General features: G+C 37.4%; 1 protein-coding gene across 6 annotated transcripts in view; it reads right to left on the minus strand.

Moving 5' to 3' along the window:
* LOC106063598 (rho GTPase-activating protein 1-like) overlaps positions 1–18,776 on the minus strand; it is a 65,499-nt gene that overhangs the window by 22,176 nt on the left and 24,547 nt on the right. For all 6 annotated transcript variants that reach the window (XM_056031791.1, XM_056031788.1, XM_056031790.1 and 3 more), the window contains 2 exons: positions 15,451–15,537; positions 13,711–13,809 (listed from right to left, as the gene is read on the minus strand). In XM_056031791.1, the coding sequence (XP_055887766.1) occupies positions 13,711–13,809; positions 15,451–15,537 (186 nt within the window). The remainder of the gene's footprint in view (positions 1–13,710; positions 13,810–15,450; positions 15,538–18,776) is intronic.

Here is an 18,776-nt window from a genome sequence, read left to right on the forward strand (position 1 = left end):
TTATGTGTGACCTTAGATCAGCGGTTCTCAACCTTTTGTGCTCGGCGACCCCTTTTTACAATCCCCCACTATGCCGCGACCCCCCCCCCACACACACACATACAGCAATAGAAGAATAGACAATAACAATCCATTTTTTCGATGGTCTTAGGCGACCCCTGGCAAATCGTCAATCGACCCCCAAGGGGGTCGCGACCCACAGGTTGAGAACCCCTGCCTTAGATACTAATTCAATTTGTATCGACGCGCTGCACGGCCTAACACACGAGAGATATTTATAAATGAACCCGAGTGGCTGAACGGTGTTGATTTCATTAAGGAACATACACGCGCATTAGATTTTAATTGTATGCATATTAAATACTGTTATGACATGATTAGGATTTAGTATATTTGTTTCAGGAATAAGGGGAAAGTTTTTACTTAGCGACAAGTGACGTAATAGATATTTAAAAAGTTGGAACGCTCTATTCGACACTATCAAGAAGACGCTTTTCAGTCTACAGACGGCTAGTCACGGAGGACATTAGACGGATCCCTTCTTGAGTATCAAACGTGTTTATAGTTTTCACAATAGTATCGACCACCTATCTTGATTGTTTTGGCATTGATTTTATCGACACCGCGGAAGAGCCACAACATACACCACTAGCTAGTCTTCAGTTGTAAGAGGACTAGAACCCGTCTTGGGGGGGGGGGGGGGATGAGAGCTTGGACATTGGCTATAGAAGGACCATTCCTTATAGAAGGCCCGAACACTGAGCTGCGACGTCACAACCTGTGGGAAGTTTAGACCAACAGCTCGTTGCCACGTCGTACAGGCCTGTGGCGTGACAACGAACTGTTGGTCTAAACGGCCCACAGGTTGTGACGTCGCAGCTCAGTCTTCAGGCCTTCTATAACGATTGGCCTCGGCTATGCTCGGAACTTTGTCGCCCACACAGTAGTTCCCTCCCCCCATCTCTCCACGGAACTCTTCGGTACAGGAAGGGCAAAACATTTATTTTTTTTTTTAAAACCCCATACAGTTTTGGGGTCAGCAGCGTGGCGGGCACAAAAAATACCAGCGTGATGTACGTTCTATATTTGTTTCATGTCGAAGTTCACTACGTCCGGGAACTAAAGAGAATGAGATCGAGACCAAGCTTAGGTCAGAGCTGACTCTTGTTTGGAGGTTCTAGGAAGGCGGCGAGAATTCGAGGTAGTGGGAAGGTTTCGCATGTGGGTCAGTCAGCCACAGGATGTTAGCGGGAATGTCAGTTTTGGGGGGTCACTTTTGACAGATCATTAATTTGAGAATTTTATTGTGCAGTCTCTCTCTCTCTCTCTCTCTGTCTATATATGTGCGTTTTTTAATTTTCTTTTTTTTTAGATGGGGGTTGGGGGGTACATCGGCACAATTCGTGTCAAGTTGAGCCTCTCTCTCTCTCTTTCCTTCTCTCTTTCTTTCTCTCTTTTTCGCTTCCTGTGTTTAGTGTGGTTATGTGTATTTAAAAAACTTGGAACAAAATCTGGGTTTGTCGCAGCCAAACCTGAACACCAAGGTAACGCTCGTGGATCACAGAATTATTTGTAGTGAGTACTAGGAAACTTACACAAAACACTGTTGTTTCACTGCGTGTCTATAATATTGATGTCAGAAATAATGATCAATGACTAGCAGCTGAAAGGCCCAAACCGTTTGACTATGGCTTGACCGTTTAACAAGGAGGCTCGATTCCCTGACTCGAGCAGAGTTCTGTTTGCTGAGCGCATTAACTCTTTCCCTCCGTAATTATTTTTTCACATTCAGACGGAATCTTTCATTTTGCTCATTAGTATTTCACTACCCATATTATGATTAAGCTTCAATGGCCTTGTTCCGTTGTGATCAGAAAATGTTTTATTTGGTATAGGGTTAAAGGGGAATGCATGCTCCTTCTATATGACATAAAGAAAAGTGTTTAAAATTAAATATTAATGTTAAATTTAATGAGGGGTCAAATCAACGATGGTATCGTCGATTAGGAGAGAAAGAGTTAAGACAAAACGGAAACCTTCTCACACAGGCGTAGTGGAAGAGATGGGGGGGGGGTGGTGGTGGGGGTGGAAGAGATGCCCCGGGAGCACCACCCTCGGTGGGGGGGGGCGCCAAACGCAGCCTATATCTCTATGTGATGCTCATGGAAAATGGCGGGGGGGGGGGGGCGGCAATAAAGTGCCTTGCCCCAGGGGGTGCAAGTTTTGCTCTCTACGCTTCTGCCTCCCAACCAACTGGTCCACACAAGAGAGTGACCCAAAGCGCAGTGATCATGCTATAAACATGATAGATGCGCTATACTAAAGCAATTAAAAAAAAAGCAAAATATTGAAGAAAATATATATAAAAAAAAAAAAAAAAGCTTATCTAAAAGAGAAGAATTACAACCCTAAAACTATATCAATAATCTACAAGTTATTTCCCTAATTCGATATCAAACAAAACAATCGATTATCAATAATTAATTGACTAATTGGGTATTTTGTTTATAGAGTCATGTTTTGTTATGTACAATAAATAATTGTTTAAAGTTTCAACTTGACTGGGATATGCATAAGCGTTACAAATTATTTAAAGTGACTAAAAGCCAACACATTAAGCCATATCTGTGAATGCTGAAGGATCAATTAGTCTCGTTGGTATCAAACAAAATATTGAAATACCTATAATTAATTGGTTTTTTTTTTGTGCGAAGTTTCAACTTGATCCGAGAATGGGTGTGGGAGAAATAACGCGTACACACTTTTTTTTTTACTACACAGAGTGAGTTGATCATAAGCTTTGTAAACAAAGACAAAACCAGATGAAGTAGTTTGATCAACAATTGACATTGGTCTGGTCACGTGGAATGTGCTATGCGCTGTCGTCACTATGGTCCCAAGTCTCGAACCCACCGCCACCCCCGCCCTGTGAGACCCGCCGTTATGTGGGAGGTTTGGACTAGGATGTAATAATTTTCCATTCTGAAGGAACATCCGAAATCTGTTTAACAAGTACGACAACTCACCGAGGCGTCAAAATGAACAGATTTGTAGGTGTGATTAGTTCCCCTAGTCGAGTTGTGTTTAAAACATTTTTGAATATAAGATGCCCTGGGTCGTTAACATTGATAGAATACAAAAATTTTTTTTTGTCTGTTTACATCGTCTGCGCACATTCAAAGTTCTTGGCTATGGCACTAATGACTAACGGATACGTATCATTCCCAGGACCGAAGCAAGAGTAGGCCTTTCGCTTTGCCTGATGTTAGGTTTCGTCAGAAGCGCTTGTGCATTTAGTGAATGGACCCCATTCAACAATCGTAAACAAACAACATTTAGCCACGTGATTCTCTATCTCTTCTATACAAACTATGTAATCCATAAAGGCTGTCACGTGATACGTATTTTTCATTGTTTTCAATATTATGGCTAAATGTGTTTATTTACGATTGGTGAATGAAATCCATTTTCACTCTCCCACCCAATTAAATTTCGCAATTAAATCACAACCCCCCCCCCCCCAACATTCTTTTTTTTTTCTTTCCTTACAATCCTAGACATTAGCCCCAAATGTCCTTGTAGAGCTATAAATGTTTCTCGAGCACTACCGCCTCCCCCCCCCCCCCAAAAAAAAAAAGTGAACTGACCTAAATAGTTCTTACGTGTGTGCGGTTTTAAAATCTCCCTCTCTCCCTCCCTCTCTCTCTCTCTCCCTCTCTCTACCTCTCTCACCACCATCTCTCTCTTTCTCTCTCTCTCTCTCCCTCTCTCTCCTACGCCATTGCACTGACTATTTAGAAGTGTCACTCCAAGCCAAAAAGCGCTGACCCAGAAGGGGCGAGGACAGAAGGTGGGGTATGTCATGTTTCACCGTGACGCAGTTCCCTCCGCTACAAGGGAATAAATCAAAGGCCTGTACGGTACACATCGCAACGACCCCCCCGCCCCCCATCACAACCGCCCCCCATCACACAATTAATTATGAAGAATGCAAGAGCTGAATGCGGTCAGGTAACAAGACCATTACATTACATGTAGGAGGAAAAAAAAGGGGGGGGAGGGTGGCAGTCGCAAAATGAAACAGAAGCAAAAGAGAAGGGACGGGATAATTGTTACAGTGTAACAGGGGGAAATTTTTAAAAGTTACAAAGTAACCTGTCAGAACAATGTTACTGGCGAGGATGTCACTCTAATACAGACACGATAGCTTTCATAAGCCGCCGGTGTTGTTATGTAATACAGACCTGCTGGCTTAGCATACTGTATTACTGGTATGTGTAGACACAGCCAATCTGACACATAAAACAATGTATCAAAGACGTGTGGACACTTGTCTTAACTCTTTCTCTCCGTAATTATTTACCACACTCTGGTGGAATCAACGCTGGTATCGTCAGTCGGGAGAGAAAGAGTTAGAGACTTTTTGTTTATTTCTGCACAGCGGCCTCGTCTTGATCACCCAACCAGGTGCCAGTGTGTGTGGCCCGGTTGCCTTGTTGCCTTGAGACATTTTCGTTCTTAACGGCGCCTCCGAGCTCAGCTATCCCAGAAGCCCTGTTCAAATGTCGAGATCCCCGTCTGCTAAGACTCTGAGTCACGCTTGACGCAATGCAGACTAAAACAATCTAAATTTGAACTCGTGACGTAAGACTGGGGAGACCTTGCGTTGCAGCATCAAAATATCCAAAAGTGCGTTTGTATCCTTAAACCTACAAAAAAAAAGGGACTTTGAAATTTCTTCTATTTTTAGAATTTGTTCTGTTTATACTCCCAACCAACCATTATCAAGTAAAAAAAAAATACTTCTTATCTTATATAATACAGACGTTACTTCAAAAAAGAAGATGATTACGTCCTACGCGTCATGCATATTAACCAATGACTTAAATTCTACTTCGCTGGTGTATTTAAATAAAAATGAACTAGATATAATTTTCTTTTCTAACTGGATGGTTGACATTCATGAATAAATGATTCCTTGTTGATTCGAAATAATTGATTGGAATGTTCGATCTCTATATAAAGTCTATTACAATATAACATTTGTATTTATCTTCTAATCTTATATAATACAGACGTTACTTCAAAAAAAAAAAAAAAAGAAGATGATTACGTCCTACGCGTCATGCATTTAGTCATGCATATTAACCAATGATTTAAATTCTGCCAAGTCACTGGTTTTCCTGGCTAGCTCAGGCAACCCATTCCATGCTCTAATAGCATATTTGATTCAGAAGTCTTACACTATTCAAGGTCAGCTCATTCTAAGAAGCCGAACTATTGACATTGGACTCGTCTCGTGCTTTTATATATCAAAAGACAAACATCTACCGACACACTACAAGGTTGTTAACGCCGGAAGCGGTAATGGTCTTAAGCCCATCATTACCTATAAAATGCTTCCAATGGCATGCGTCTCAAATAGCCTCTGACAACCAGTCCAACTCCTGGCCTACACGTGTGCTGCCGTTACGAATCGAACAAGTCCATCCACTAGTATGTTGATTCATGTCTTGTCTATACCAATGAATGACTGTGCAAAGTTTCAACTTGATCCGAGATTGGGTGTGGGAGAAATAACGATTACCAACTTTTCACCAGACAGACAGAGTGATTTGATATTTGATATATTTGATACAAGACTAAAACAAGCCAGCGACTAGATCTAAGTCAATATTAAAGTCTTTCCAGGTTTAAAAAAAAAAAATCTTCTCGATGTGAATAATTTGACAGCGCACCGTTGTCATGGTTACGCGCCGGCAAGACAACGACACGACACGAATGTTGCACGCCGCAGCACGGACAGACACACGAGTGGTAGTGACGTCACGAAGACACGCGTTTTTTTTTTTAAATCTCCCGTGTCCAACCAGAGTCCACAAGCGAATATCACGTCGACCTGAAGCCTAAGGAGACTCTTCAGAAGTAAATCAGATTTAAAAAAAAAAATGTTACATGGTAAGGTGTCAGTAGTTACACGGCGCACTATTTCCTACACAACTCAACTCAAACGTCCGCCAAGATGGCGGAAGGTTCTTTCAACGTGTGAAGGACACTCGTAAAACAAAAACATGGAACAGGCAAAATATAAAAATACTTTTACGAAAAAAACAAACAACAATAAAGCTTTATATGAGGGGGAAAAACTCCGCTATTAAAAATATCTCTCTCAATAAAGTAGAATTTCATTTCCCTTATTCGGTATCAAACAAATTAATGAATGACCAATAATTAATTGACTTATTAGTTACTTTAAAAAAAAAATTGATTTATGCTTTGTTCGTTCCTATAAATAATTTTTGGTTTCAGGGAACAGGTGGTTGTGTTTAAAAGTGTGTTCAGGGAACAGGTGGTTGTGTTTAAAAGTGTGTTCAGGGAACAGGTGGCTGTGTTTGAAAGTGTGTTCAGGGAACAGGTGGCTGTGTTTAAAAGTGTGTTCAGGGAACAGGTGGCTGTGTTTAAAAGTGTGTTCAGTGGACATGTGGTTGTGTTTGAAAGTGTGTTCAGGGAACATGTGGCTGTGTTTGAAAGTGTGTTCAGGGAACAGGTGGTTGTGTTTAAAAGTGTGTTCAGGGAACAGGTGGTTGTGTTTAAAAGTGTGTTCAGGGAACATGTGGCTGTGTTTAAAAGTGTGTTCAGGGAACATGTGGCTGTGTTTGAAAGTGTGTTCAGGGAACAGGTGGTTGTGTTTAAAAGTGTGTTCAGGGAACAGGTGGTTGTGTTTAAAAGTGTGTTCAGGGAACATGTGGCTGTGTTTAAAAGTGTGTTCAGGGAACATGTGGCTGTGTTTGAAAGTGTGTTCAGGGAACAGGTGGTTGTGTTTAAAAGTGTGTTCAGGGAACAGGTGGTTGTGTTTAAAAGTGTGTTCAGTGAACAGGTGGTTGTGTTTAAAAGTGTGTTAAGGGAACAGGTGGTTGTGTTTAAAAGTGTGTTCAGTGAACAGGTGGTTGTGTTTAAAAGTGTGTTCAGGGAACAGGTGGTTGTGTTTAAAAGTGTGTTCAGGGAACAGGTGGTTGTGTTTGAAAGTGTGTTCAGGGAACAGGTGGCTGTGTTTAAAAGGGCCCTCGCCTGCTTTAACACATCTTTCCATTCAGTTCTTTACGTCTCCATCCCCGAACTGTTGAAGATCTGCCTCTACATCATCGAGCCATCCATCGTATTCGTGGTCTGCCCTTGGGGCGCCTGGTATTGCTTTTTTTTTGCTGCCACGTTTTGAGTGTTTGTAAAATGTTTGACATATTTCGGATGTTCCTTCAGAGTTGAAGAGAGTTTGCTTCCTAGTCCAAACCTCCCGCAGGACGACGGGGGATGGGAGCGGACAGGATTTGAACCCGAGACCATTGATAAATCCGAACGACAGTCCAGCGCGCAAACCGCACGACCAGGCAGCCATTTTGTGCGATTTCCCACTTAATAAAGAGCTGTCGATAATAATTTCAAACTTGACAAATAGTCTGACCTATTGATGTATTTCTTGTCTGTGATTGTTATACTGCTAATCGTAACACAATCATATTTTTCTTAGCAATCATCAGTAACTTTAGCGTAACTAGTTTCAAAGTCATTTGGCGCCACCTGGCGGCTTAAAACTGCCCCTTCAGCAAGTGGAGACAAGTGCAGACGACAGCAAGCGAAATGAATAGATAGGTCGAGAACCAAGGGGGACGTAAGTCGTGCTTAAACTTGACAACAGGGGACGCAATAAATGACATTCTTATTTTGGTGCGCCTCAAAATACACGGGCACTAGAGGTAAGTGTGTACATGGGAGGGGACTGCGTTTAACAGATGATACACCAACTCCAGATAAAGACTACATCGATACAAGTGAAGGCATATAAATATCTAGGCCTCATCATAGATAACAAGCTCTCATGAGAAGACCACCTTGGAACTCAAGGCAAAGAAAACAGCCCAGCGACTATTTTTCCTGTACAAACTCAATAGCTTTAAACTAAACAAGAAGACTTTAGATAATTTATAGTACGCAACTATGCAAAATCTGCCAACATATGGAATAACTTGTTGACAAGGCAACGCTTCATCTTAACAGTTGCTCTGAAAACATTATAAAGAGAGCATTAAAAATCACACGCACAACATTACCATATTTGAATAAACTTTGTGAACAGAAATGTCTAAGAAAAATCGGAAAAATCTTGGAAGACAACACCCCCCCCCCGCTCTATCATAACTACGTCAAGTCGTCGCGAAGTGGGCGACTGCTGTCGATCAAGACAAGAACAGAGGGTACCCGTTCGTACCTTACTCGGTCAGACTATATCAACGCCACCCGTTGATCAGGAAACATGAAAAGGACCAAGAGGCCTGTGTGTAGTCGCTGAATGAACTCTGTATGTTGTGTCTGTTGTATTTATGTGTATGTTTCTGTTGTGTTGTCTTTATATGAGAAAAGAGTCCTTGTAATCACAACATATGGATTAATAAAGCAGTCTTATTCTTAGAACAATGCTCTGGAGTTTCCCAAATGCAGCAGTTTTGGAATCAAGACAAATGAAATCGCAGAAAAGTGAAACCCTTAAAGTAAGCTAGAAAATGTTTATATGTATCACCCTCCCAAACAGTACCCCATTTTGTTTAAGCCCTGTGACTGTTAAAACCAGTGAGGCTTACACATGAAAAGCACAAAATGACAGAGCGTGTACCTCACCCATCCTCCACTATATGTTTTCCATAAGAACTAATCAAGTTTTTTCTTGATATGTCTTTTCTGTCCGTCTGTGTTGAAACTTTACAATTCTTCCCTTGACCTTCAAGCTTGAATCGGACACGATGAGCTAAGCAGCGGTTATTATCAATGCTTATCGGGATGAATCTCTGTAGGTTGCGTGTTTTAAGCACTCGGGTGGCGAACAAAATTGACTTGTCGATTTGAAATTCAGGCGGTTTTGGGGAAATTTCTAAATTTGTAATTCAAAGAATCCATTAAATAGGGAAGTAACTGCAGTTGGTTACAGAAACTAGCTCCACAGACGTCAGGAAACAGTTTCATAAATATAAACAACGTCAATAAGTGTGGGTCCAAGATTCGAGTAGGCCCTACTTGATTTTTAAACCTAGTACTTGAGTTTTAAACTCAGTGTCCAGAATGCGGCAGAAAAGTCAATTCTCAGTGTCTGATATGTATTGGGATCAGTTACTGCATTGCATCAGTGTCCAGAATGCGGCAGAAAAGTCAATTCTCAGTGTCTGATATGTATTGGGATCAGTTACTGCATTGCATCAGTGTCCAGAATGCGGCAGAAAAGTCAATTCTCAGTGTCTGATATGTATTGGGATCAGTTACTGCATTGCATCAGTGTCCAGAATGCGGCAGAAAAGTCAATTCTCAGTGTCTGATATGTATTGGGATCAGTTACTGCATTGCATCAGTGTCCAGAATGCGGCAGAAAAGTCAATTCTCAGTGTCTGATATGTATTGGGATCAGTTACTGCATTGCATCAGTGTCCAGAATGCGGCAGAAAAGTCAATTCTCAGTGTCTGATATGTATTGGGATCAGTTACTGCATTGCATCAGTGTCCAGAATGCAGCAGAAAAGTCAATTCTCAGTGTCTGATATGTATTGGGATCAGTTACTGTAATGCATCACAGTGGTGGCCACATAATGCCATAGTAAACCAACTGAACTGTTATGGCAAAGTCTTTGATTCCGAAGGTTACGGGCGAGTGCAGCTTTACACATGACTATGCGAACCCAGTTGAGACCTTCACATTTTCCACATTTGATTATGTATTATAAACATTTTAATACATATTGAAAAGCACGCATTTTTTTCAGAACTTTTTTCATATACATGTTTTAAAATGTCCAAGCATGTTAAGTTTTCTTCAGGGCATGATAGTTTTTTTTTTTTTTTTTTTTTTTGGGGGGGGGGGGGGCTAACGAAATAACAATGATTATTTCAAACAAGGACCGGTTATTTCAAACAAGGACTGGTTATTTCAAACAAGGACTGGTTATTTTAAACAAGGACTGGTTATTTCAAACAAGGACTGGTTATTTTAAACAAGGACTGGTTATTTTAAACAAGGACTGGTTATTTCAAACAAGGACTGGTTATTTCAAACAAGGACTGGTTATTTCAAACAAGGTCTGGTTATTTCAAACAAGGACTGGTTATTTTAAACAAGGACTGGTTATTTCAAACAAGGACTGGTTATTTTCAACAAGGACTGGTTATTTTCAACAAGGACTGGTTATTTTAAACAAGGACTGGTTATTTCAAACAAGGACTGGTTATTTTAAACAAGGACTGGTTATTTCAAACAAGGACCGGTTATTTTAAACAAGGACTGGTTATTTTAAACAAGGACTGGTTATTTTAAACAAGGACGTCTTGTATCTGGCACAATGATCATTTCACCTGCTCTCTTCCTACCTGTTGTCACGAGTATAAATCCTCAATAAAAATATTAACTTTGATGGGAAATTAAACTCGAAGTTAAGGGACTGTTAGGCGATTCCACGCTGTGTCTTATGCAGATAAGCAAATGAAGGTACCCCTCAAATAATGAAATCAAATAGCACAAGGCGAAAGTCCAACACTAGAAGTTAGTCGACCCTGAAAGTGAATGTTGAACAAGAAGTTGAATACTTTACTAATTACGAAGGGAACCCTAAAACGTCGTCAAGCTAAATCTCTACGTCCATAAGAATTGCCTCTCTCTAAAGCCTTCAAAAGGAGTCTGTTTACATTTGTGCTATTCTTCCTAAAATCCTTGCATCATTGTCAAAACTTTCCCTTGTCTCAAAAGTTGAAAGCACAGATTCTCTCTTAATCACGAACTGCCATGTTCCTTTTGTCCATGTAGTGCGGAATCTTGGAGTTTTCTTCGACTCAACACTATCTTTCGACCCACACATAAGTCAGCTCTGCAAAGGTCTTTATCTGCAGCTGCGCAGATTAGGCCAGATCCGACCATATTTAACAACGGAGTCAACAAAAACGCTAGCTGTGGCATTCATACTCTCCCGCCTTGACTACTGCAACGCCGTGCTAGCAGGTATACCTGATGACAAAATAGCCAAGCTGCAACGTATACAGAACAACGCAGCTCGAATAGTCCTTAAAAAAACTAGACAAGATTCTGCTACTACGCTCTTGCGCACGCTCCATTGGCTTCCCGTGAAAGCGAGAATCGATTACAAGGTCGCCACACTTTGTCATCAGTGTATATATAACAATGAGATGCCCTTGTACCTTAGCGAACTGATTACTCCATATGTCCCCCAGAGAGCCCTGCGCTCAATGGACTCAACGCTTTTAGTAGTGCCACGTTTCTCCCTCAAAAGCTACGGTCTGCGTGCTTTTTCAGTTCACGGACCAAAGGTTTGGAACTCACTCCCCATTGATCTCAGACAGACAACATGCTATACCACTTTTAAGAAGAACATTAAGACCTATCTGTTTAAAACTTTTTTAGATTAACTGTTATTCTAGCTCTCGTGTTTTTGTTTGTAATGTTGTTACAGCGCCTTGAGCCTACATTTTGTTTGTTAACAGCGCTTTATAAATAAAATTATTATTAAAATTATTATTATTGTCTAGGAAACAACTAAAATAATTGTGCCATAACAGGGAAATGAGTCATTTATCATTTTGAGATTGAGTTTATTGGTGTGAGTTCTTTCTTTATGCAAGAAAAGATTCTAGAAAGATTATAGAAATCTAATTTCATCAGGGTATTTAAATTTTAATTGCTGGCGCAGCGGCTGAACGTAAAGCGCTTGGCTTCCAAACAGGAGCATCCCGGGTTCGAATCCTGGTGAAGACTGAGATTCTTAATTTTGGGATCTTTAGGGCACCACTGAGTTCAGCCAGCTCTAATAGGTACCTGACATTAGTTTAGGAAAAGTGAAGGTGGCTGGTCGTTGTGCTGGCCACACGACACTCTTATTAAATGTGGGCCATAGAAGCAGATGATCTTTACATCATCACCCTTATAAATAGCAAGGTATGAGAGGGAGGGGGGAAGTATAAGCTCCAAGAGTATTTTGAAATATACAAATGTAAAAATACAAGACTAAATCTCAATTCTAGAATAATGATTGCGTAAAGCTGACAGGAAAAACTCCTTGCAATGAGACATAATAATTATAAAAAACGGCTTTTATAAAGTGCTATGGTCCAATCTCATTTGTGGACCAGTTGGGGGAGGGAGAAGGTTTTACGTTCTGCCTTTAGGCGCTCAGTAACCACAACTCGAGCCCCCTTCATAAAGTAGCCAAGCCAAGTTTAAGCGTACTTAGCCTCTTGACCACGCTTGCCACATGACAAGAAATGAATAGAATGAGAAATTAGAGACCACGATCAGCTTCCCAAAGCAGGAATTTTTTAGAATGTTAGATTTTGCTGATTTTTTGTTTTTTAATGGGGATCCAATGTTGTTGTTTTTCCTATTTGTCATTGCAGACTTGTCTAAAGTATTTCATTGACAAATTTGTTTTATTATGTCTGGGGCTTCTTATCTTATCTTATATATTACAGGCGTCATTTCAAAAAAAGAAGATAATTACGTCCTACGCATTTCATGTGTCGATCTAGTCATGTATGTTAATCAATGCTAAGTCTTTGGTTTCCCTGGCTGATTCAGGCAGAGAAAGTGGTAGGAAGACGACATGACAGACTGGACAGGCCAGTCATTGAATGAGATTCTAGTCAAGGAAAAAGAGAGGAATGGAGAAAGAGGGACGAGAGATGATGTTTGGTGACTATTGATCAAACAGGGTGAAGTTGATTATTTTTGAAATCCTATTGCAAGTTACGAAATCTTTTTAAAACGTTTATAAAACAATGCCATGGCAGAATATAAAATGAAACAAGAATCGAACCCAGCACAAACCCAGATAAGAATAATGCTGAAAATATTCAAACTTAAAGCTATTATCCACCAAATGCATTAGAAAGTCAATAATATGATAATATCATAGTTAAGTATCAACTAACTAACTAGTTTAGTGTCATTAATAATGAGATATCTAGCAGTTGTAATATAATATACAACTAAAACAACACATAAATCAAGACAAGTAACTCTGCAGTAAATCACTGCTTTTTACAGATACAATTAATACACTAGAGGACAATGTAACTAAACCAAGTCAGATGAAGGTCATCTAAAAGTTACATTTCATCTAAGAGAGACAACTCTGAAAATAAACAATTACTGTGCAGACGTCTACAAATCATGGCTATGGCATACCAATAAGAAAAAAAAAAATAGAAAGCAAACTTCATTGCCACATATTATTTCATTCATATCAGGCACAGAAAAAAAAATATGGATTTAAACAAACAATAACAACTCTGAAAAACCCAATGCTACAGAATAGAAAGTTATCTACCTACTTACTGATTGCCTTCTCACTACAAGCTGGTTGATTTGTATTATTATAGCTTTTATATAGCGCTACTTTCATGCTTATAGCATGCTCAGAGCGCTTTGGTCCGATCTCATTTGTGGACCAGTGGGGGGAGGGGGTATCTTGGAGTTGGTTTTCCGTACTGCCTTTAGGTGCTCAGTAAACACAACTCTGCCCGAGTCGAGTGTCGAACCTCGAGCCCCCACCTCGATTTCTCATGAGATAGTTTTGCTTTAAGAGCTATCCATAATGTAACACAGAATGTGAAGAGACAAAGAGACTAACAATGGATCCAAAAACACACATAAAACATGCTTCTACTCACTCTAACACCTGGGGTGGAATCAACAACTGCTCAAAGGGTAAGTGACGTTTCAAGTCATTCAAATAGTTGACATACATCATCTTCTGTCCAAACTTGACACTGTGGTGAGTACATGAGTTAAAAAAGTAAAAGTTAATATAATGAAATCATGGGGGTCATAGAGACCCCAGTGCTGGATAAATGTCAATATATCTAGAAGTTATTTTCAAGCAAAATATATTTCTGCTAGACACTGACCTATGTATTTTCAAGTAACATATTTCTGCTAGACACTGACCTATGTATTTTCAAGTAACATATTTCTGCTAGACACTGACCTATGTATTTTCAAGTAACATATTTCTACTTATCTTAATGAAAATATGAATTTGGTTTTCTATCTTGATTTAAAGTTATTTTCAATTTTCTATGTTTAAGACTCTACTGACCCCATATTTGAATTTTTTCTGCTTAGGAGGCGCAGTGGCTGAGAGGTAAAGCATTTATCTTCTAAACAATAGAGTTCCAGGCTCGAATCCTGGTGACGACTGCAATTTTTAATTTCTGGATCTTTAGGGGGCCTCTGAGTCCAGCCAGCTGGACATTAGATGGGTAAAAGTGCTGGCCACATGACACTATCAGGTCAAAACTCATTCTTTTAGCCAATCACTAATTTATCACTAATCACTAATTTAGGTACTGTAGAATTGGATGGGGGATGCAATAATATATTTTTAATCATCCAATCTAATTTTAGGATATCTGTCATTATAATTAAGAATTAATTATTGTTATTCTATTAAGGAATGGAAGGGCTGGTCATTGAAAGAGAATCTAGACAGGGAAAATTGGAGAAATATGGTAGTGCCGCAAGGTCTAACATACTAAAAGACAGGCAAAGGTTAAGAATACATGATTTATTTAAAAGGAAAAAAATTAGCAAAGTAATTTTTATGAATTAAAAATGTAATTTAATCCAATTAAAGACAGTCAATGACCAAAGTTGTGATATGTATTAATGTAAGATATAACGCTAAGATAAGATTAATGTAAGCTATAACGCTAAGATAAGATTAATGTAAGCTATAATGCTAAGATAAGATTAATGTAAGCTATAATGCTAAGATAAGATTAATGTAAGGTATAACACTAAGATAATATTAATGTAAGGTATAACGTTAAGATAAGATTAATGTAAGGTATAGCGCTAAGATAAGATTAATGTAAGATATAACGCTAAGATAAGGTTAATGTAAGGTATAGATAAGATTAATAATAATAATAATAATCTTTATTATCCGTAAGGATAATGTAAGATATAATGCTAAGATAAGATTAATGTAAGATATAACACTAAGATACATGATAAGAACCTTTCTTTTTTTTTTTATTTTGTTTACAGTTTTCTTTTTTAAAAAAAACAATGCAGAACAGTTTTTTTAAATGTTCTTTTGCCTCAAAGAAGGTTGTCAAGGAGGTCAAGGTCTAAGTTTTACCTTGCAAATGTTAAACAGGTAATTTGAATTTATAAATCAAGTTAACTTTTACCCATGGGGCATCTCTATATTTCCTTCTTCGTTCATCTGCTTAGATATAATGGTTAAATGCTGATATAAAATATACAAACAGGCTTGCAGTCATGGAAGATAACCTTAGATATCTGATAGTTACAATAGTTCACTTCAATATTTAATGTGTCGAATAATAAATTACTGCCAATAGCTCTCATTGAATGACATAGACTGTAATAAAGAAACTGACCTTATGAACGGGCGAAAGATATTCCAGAGAACTTTAATGAAGTTTGTTGGGTGCACCAGGTACAGCATCTTCAAGTTCTTCTTATACCTGAAAGACATCAAAGGAAATCCAATTTTTTAAATATTTTATGGGAGGTCCTAAACGACTTAGTGTCATAGGGATAGCTGTGTAAAATTCTTTCTATCCAAACTAAAGAGTTTAATGCCACATCTTTGAAATTCTATTTCAAGGAAATAAAAGATTTAGCTTGTATTAACGTGTTTGTTTTTTTGGCCAAAAACAATTGATTATAATTATAGAAAAAACAACTTTAATAAATTACATGAACTTAGCGCTTTAGTTTAATGTGGTGAAGCCCTTTGATTCTGAACCAACAGGTCTTAGGTTTGAATTCAGGTGAAGATTGGGATTTTTAAGAGAATGCACCCAATTTATAATCTACTTCGTTTATCACAATTAACATTTTTAGCGGCCCCCGTAAGGGGAAAAAGCCGCTATTAGGTTTGTGCAAAATGTCCGTCTGTCACACTCAGATCTTGAAAACTAGAAGAGATATGAAAAATATTATTTCATCATTAAATGCGGCTTGAAAAGTTTAGGTGCAACGGCTACTTTTGGTTTTCTAAAAGCAAACCGTTTAATTTATAAAATTAATTATGCAAGCGATTTTTTCATAAAAATACACCAATTCTAAAACAATTACGTAAATGTAAGGGAGGCACTCTTACAATATGCTAACAAAGATGGACAATTTTTGTGTATTTTCAGTATCACTAAGTCAAATATATTTTTAAAATGTACAGGAAATGTTTACAACAAATATAAATAATAGTTAAAGATGTTTTTTCTGGTCAACTAGCTGCTAAAATTAAAAGAAAACATTTCTGTTTGTTTATAAAGGCTAATAATGCATTTTGTATGTAAATATCACGCACATTTTTTTAATGGACTTTTTATGCAGCGATTTTCGTGCAGTAGCGTAACGTCGCTACATGACCCGGTGCTAAACCAATTCCTTAAACTTTTTTAAAAAATCAGATTTTATTTATTTTTTCTTTAGTGCCCCCATCCGAATAAAAGAAGATTATTTTTGTGCGTTTTGTCTGTTGGTCGGTCTGTCCGTCACGATTAGATTAAAAAAAACTAGAACTCTAAAAGCTATTGAAAATCTGATTTACACTTTAATGTTCCTCCCGTAACATCTCAATAGTTTTAAGTATCTAAAAATTGATTGTTCCGGATTTTTTTGTGCAAAACTAATCAACCCCAACAAATGTTTGTTTGCTCTTCTAATTTATATCACATTCAATTTCCATGCTTAAACGTTGCAAAAACACATTATCAATAATATGTTGTTCCGTTTTTTATGTAAATAGCATATTAATGCTAAATCAAAATCTCTATACTGACTTATATTTCATTAAGTGTAAAAATGTTCCGGATATTGTTTTATAAAACATGAATTATGCCTAATGATTGTTTGAAATCGCATAATTTACTAATATTATACTTATATTATTTGACAATGCGTCACTATAATTTGGTTATCAATATCAAATTGTTCCGTATTTTCATCTTTAAACAAATTTTAAAAATATCGACAATAGGTTGTTCAGGGTTTTAAAAAAAAGTAATTTACTAGAATTGATTACTGAAAATTACTTTTTAGACATTTAATTTTTTTGCTAAAACATAACATAGAAGTTTTGTAATTGATAAAGAAAGTTCCAGATTTTGTTTCTTACAAATCGTCGCCAGAAATTTCCGAATTTATTTAAAAATCTACTAACGCCAAATAATTGTTTGAACTCCCTCTTCTAATTAATAAACAAATAATCTTCTCATTTACGAAATAATGTTTTTACGGATTTTTATGAAAAATATTCTAACTCACTACTCTCTTACAGTACATTTAACTTTCTACCTAAAACATTAAAAAATCTAATTATCGTTAATATTATGTTCCGATTTTTAAGGAAAACAGAATCCAAACACCAAAGTAAGCTATGAAAATCTCTCCACATGTCTGTAGTACATCTAATTTTTATACGAGACCATCCAAAAAATTTAATTAACGGTATTTCATTTATCTGAAATTCTCTTTTTCTTTTACTATTTATACAAACATCCGGAACAATCTATTATATAAACTTTTCAATTGTGTTCATACCTAAAAATTATTGCGATGTTTTGAAACGTAGAATAAAGGTTAATCAATTTTTAATAACTTTTAGTTGTTGTTTTTTTTATATCAAGATGACGGACAGACCGACTGACAGACAAAACGCAAAAACAATGCGGCTTTGATCCTTTTTAAATAAATTCTATTAGAACTCAGTGCACCAATGTCTATGAACCCTCGTTAAATATCTCGTGTAAATAAAGACATTTTTTTATGGTACCGGTACTAGCCTATTGTGAGGTAATGGAATTTTTTTTCTTTGACGTCATATGAATGGACTCTTTAAATGTAATGTTAAAAGAACGCACTCGGTGCACCAATGTCTATTAACCCTCGAAAAATTGCTTGTATTAATAAAAACATATTTTAGTCTAACTAAGCCGTGTGTCGTAGTGTTTTTTTTTTCCTTTGACGTCATATGGAATGAATTCTTTAAAAGAAATGCTAAAAGAACGCACTCGGTGCACCAATGTCTATGAACACTCGATAAATGGCTCGTAATGATGAAGGCGATTTTTATTCTAGCTAGGCCGTGTGACGTAGTGTTTTTTTTTTCCTTTGACGTCATATGGAATGAATTCTTTAAATGAAATGCTTAAAGAACGCACTCGGTGCACCAAAGTCAATGAACACTCGGATAAATGGCTCGTATCGATGAAGGCGATTTTTAGTCTAGCTAGGCCGTGTGACATAGTGTTTTTTTTTTCCTCTGACGTTATATGGAATTAATTCTTCAAATGAAATGAAAAAAGAACTCGGTATAGTAATGTTTATTAAGCCTCGTTATGTGACTCGCGTTTAAAAAAGGAATGATATCTTGATTTAGATCTAATCTAGATTTTTTAAAACTAGATCTAGATTTTTATTACAGTATATCTAGATCTGGATTTATATTCTAATTAAAATTATTTTAGAGTCTATATCTAGAATTTGTAGATCTAGTTTAGACTAAAATAGACTAGATTAAGATGTAGAATTTCAATTTCTAAACTTAAAGTGTAAAAAAAAAGTGTAGATTTTCATTTCCAAACGTTTTGATCAATATTGTAATGTTTTAATATACTAAAACTAATCTACTATTTTTTTATTTAATTTAAATTTAAATTTACGGCAAATGAATCTTTGAAACATTAGTACTTTTGAC

The sequence above is a fragment of the Biomphalaria glabrata genome, chromosome 6 (genome assembly GCF_947242115.1).
Source record: "Biomphalaria glabrata chromosome 6, xgBioGlab47.1, whole genome shotgun sequence".
Classification (NCBI taxonomy): domain Eukaryota; kingdom Metazoa; phylum Mollusca; class Gastropoda; family Planorbidae; genus Biomphalaria; species Biomphalaria glabrata.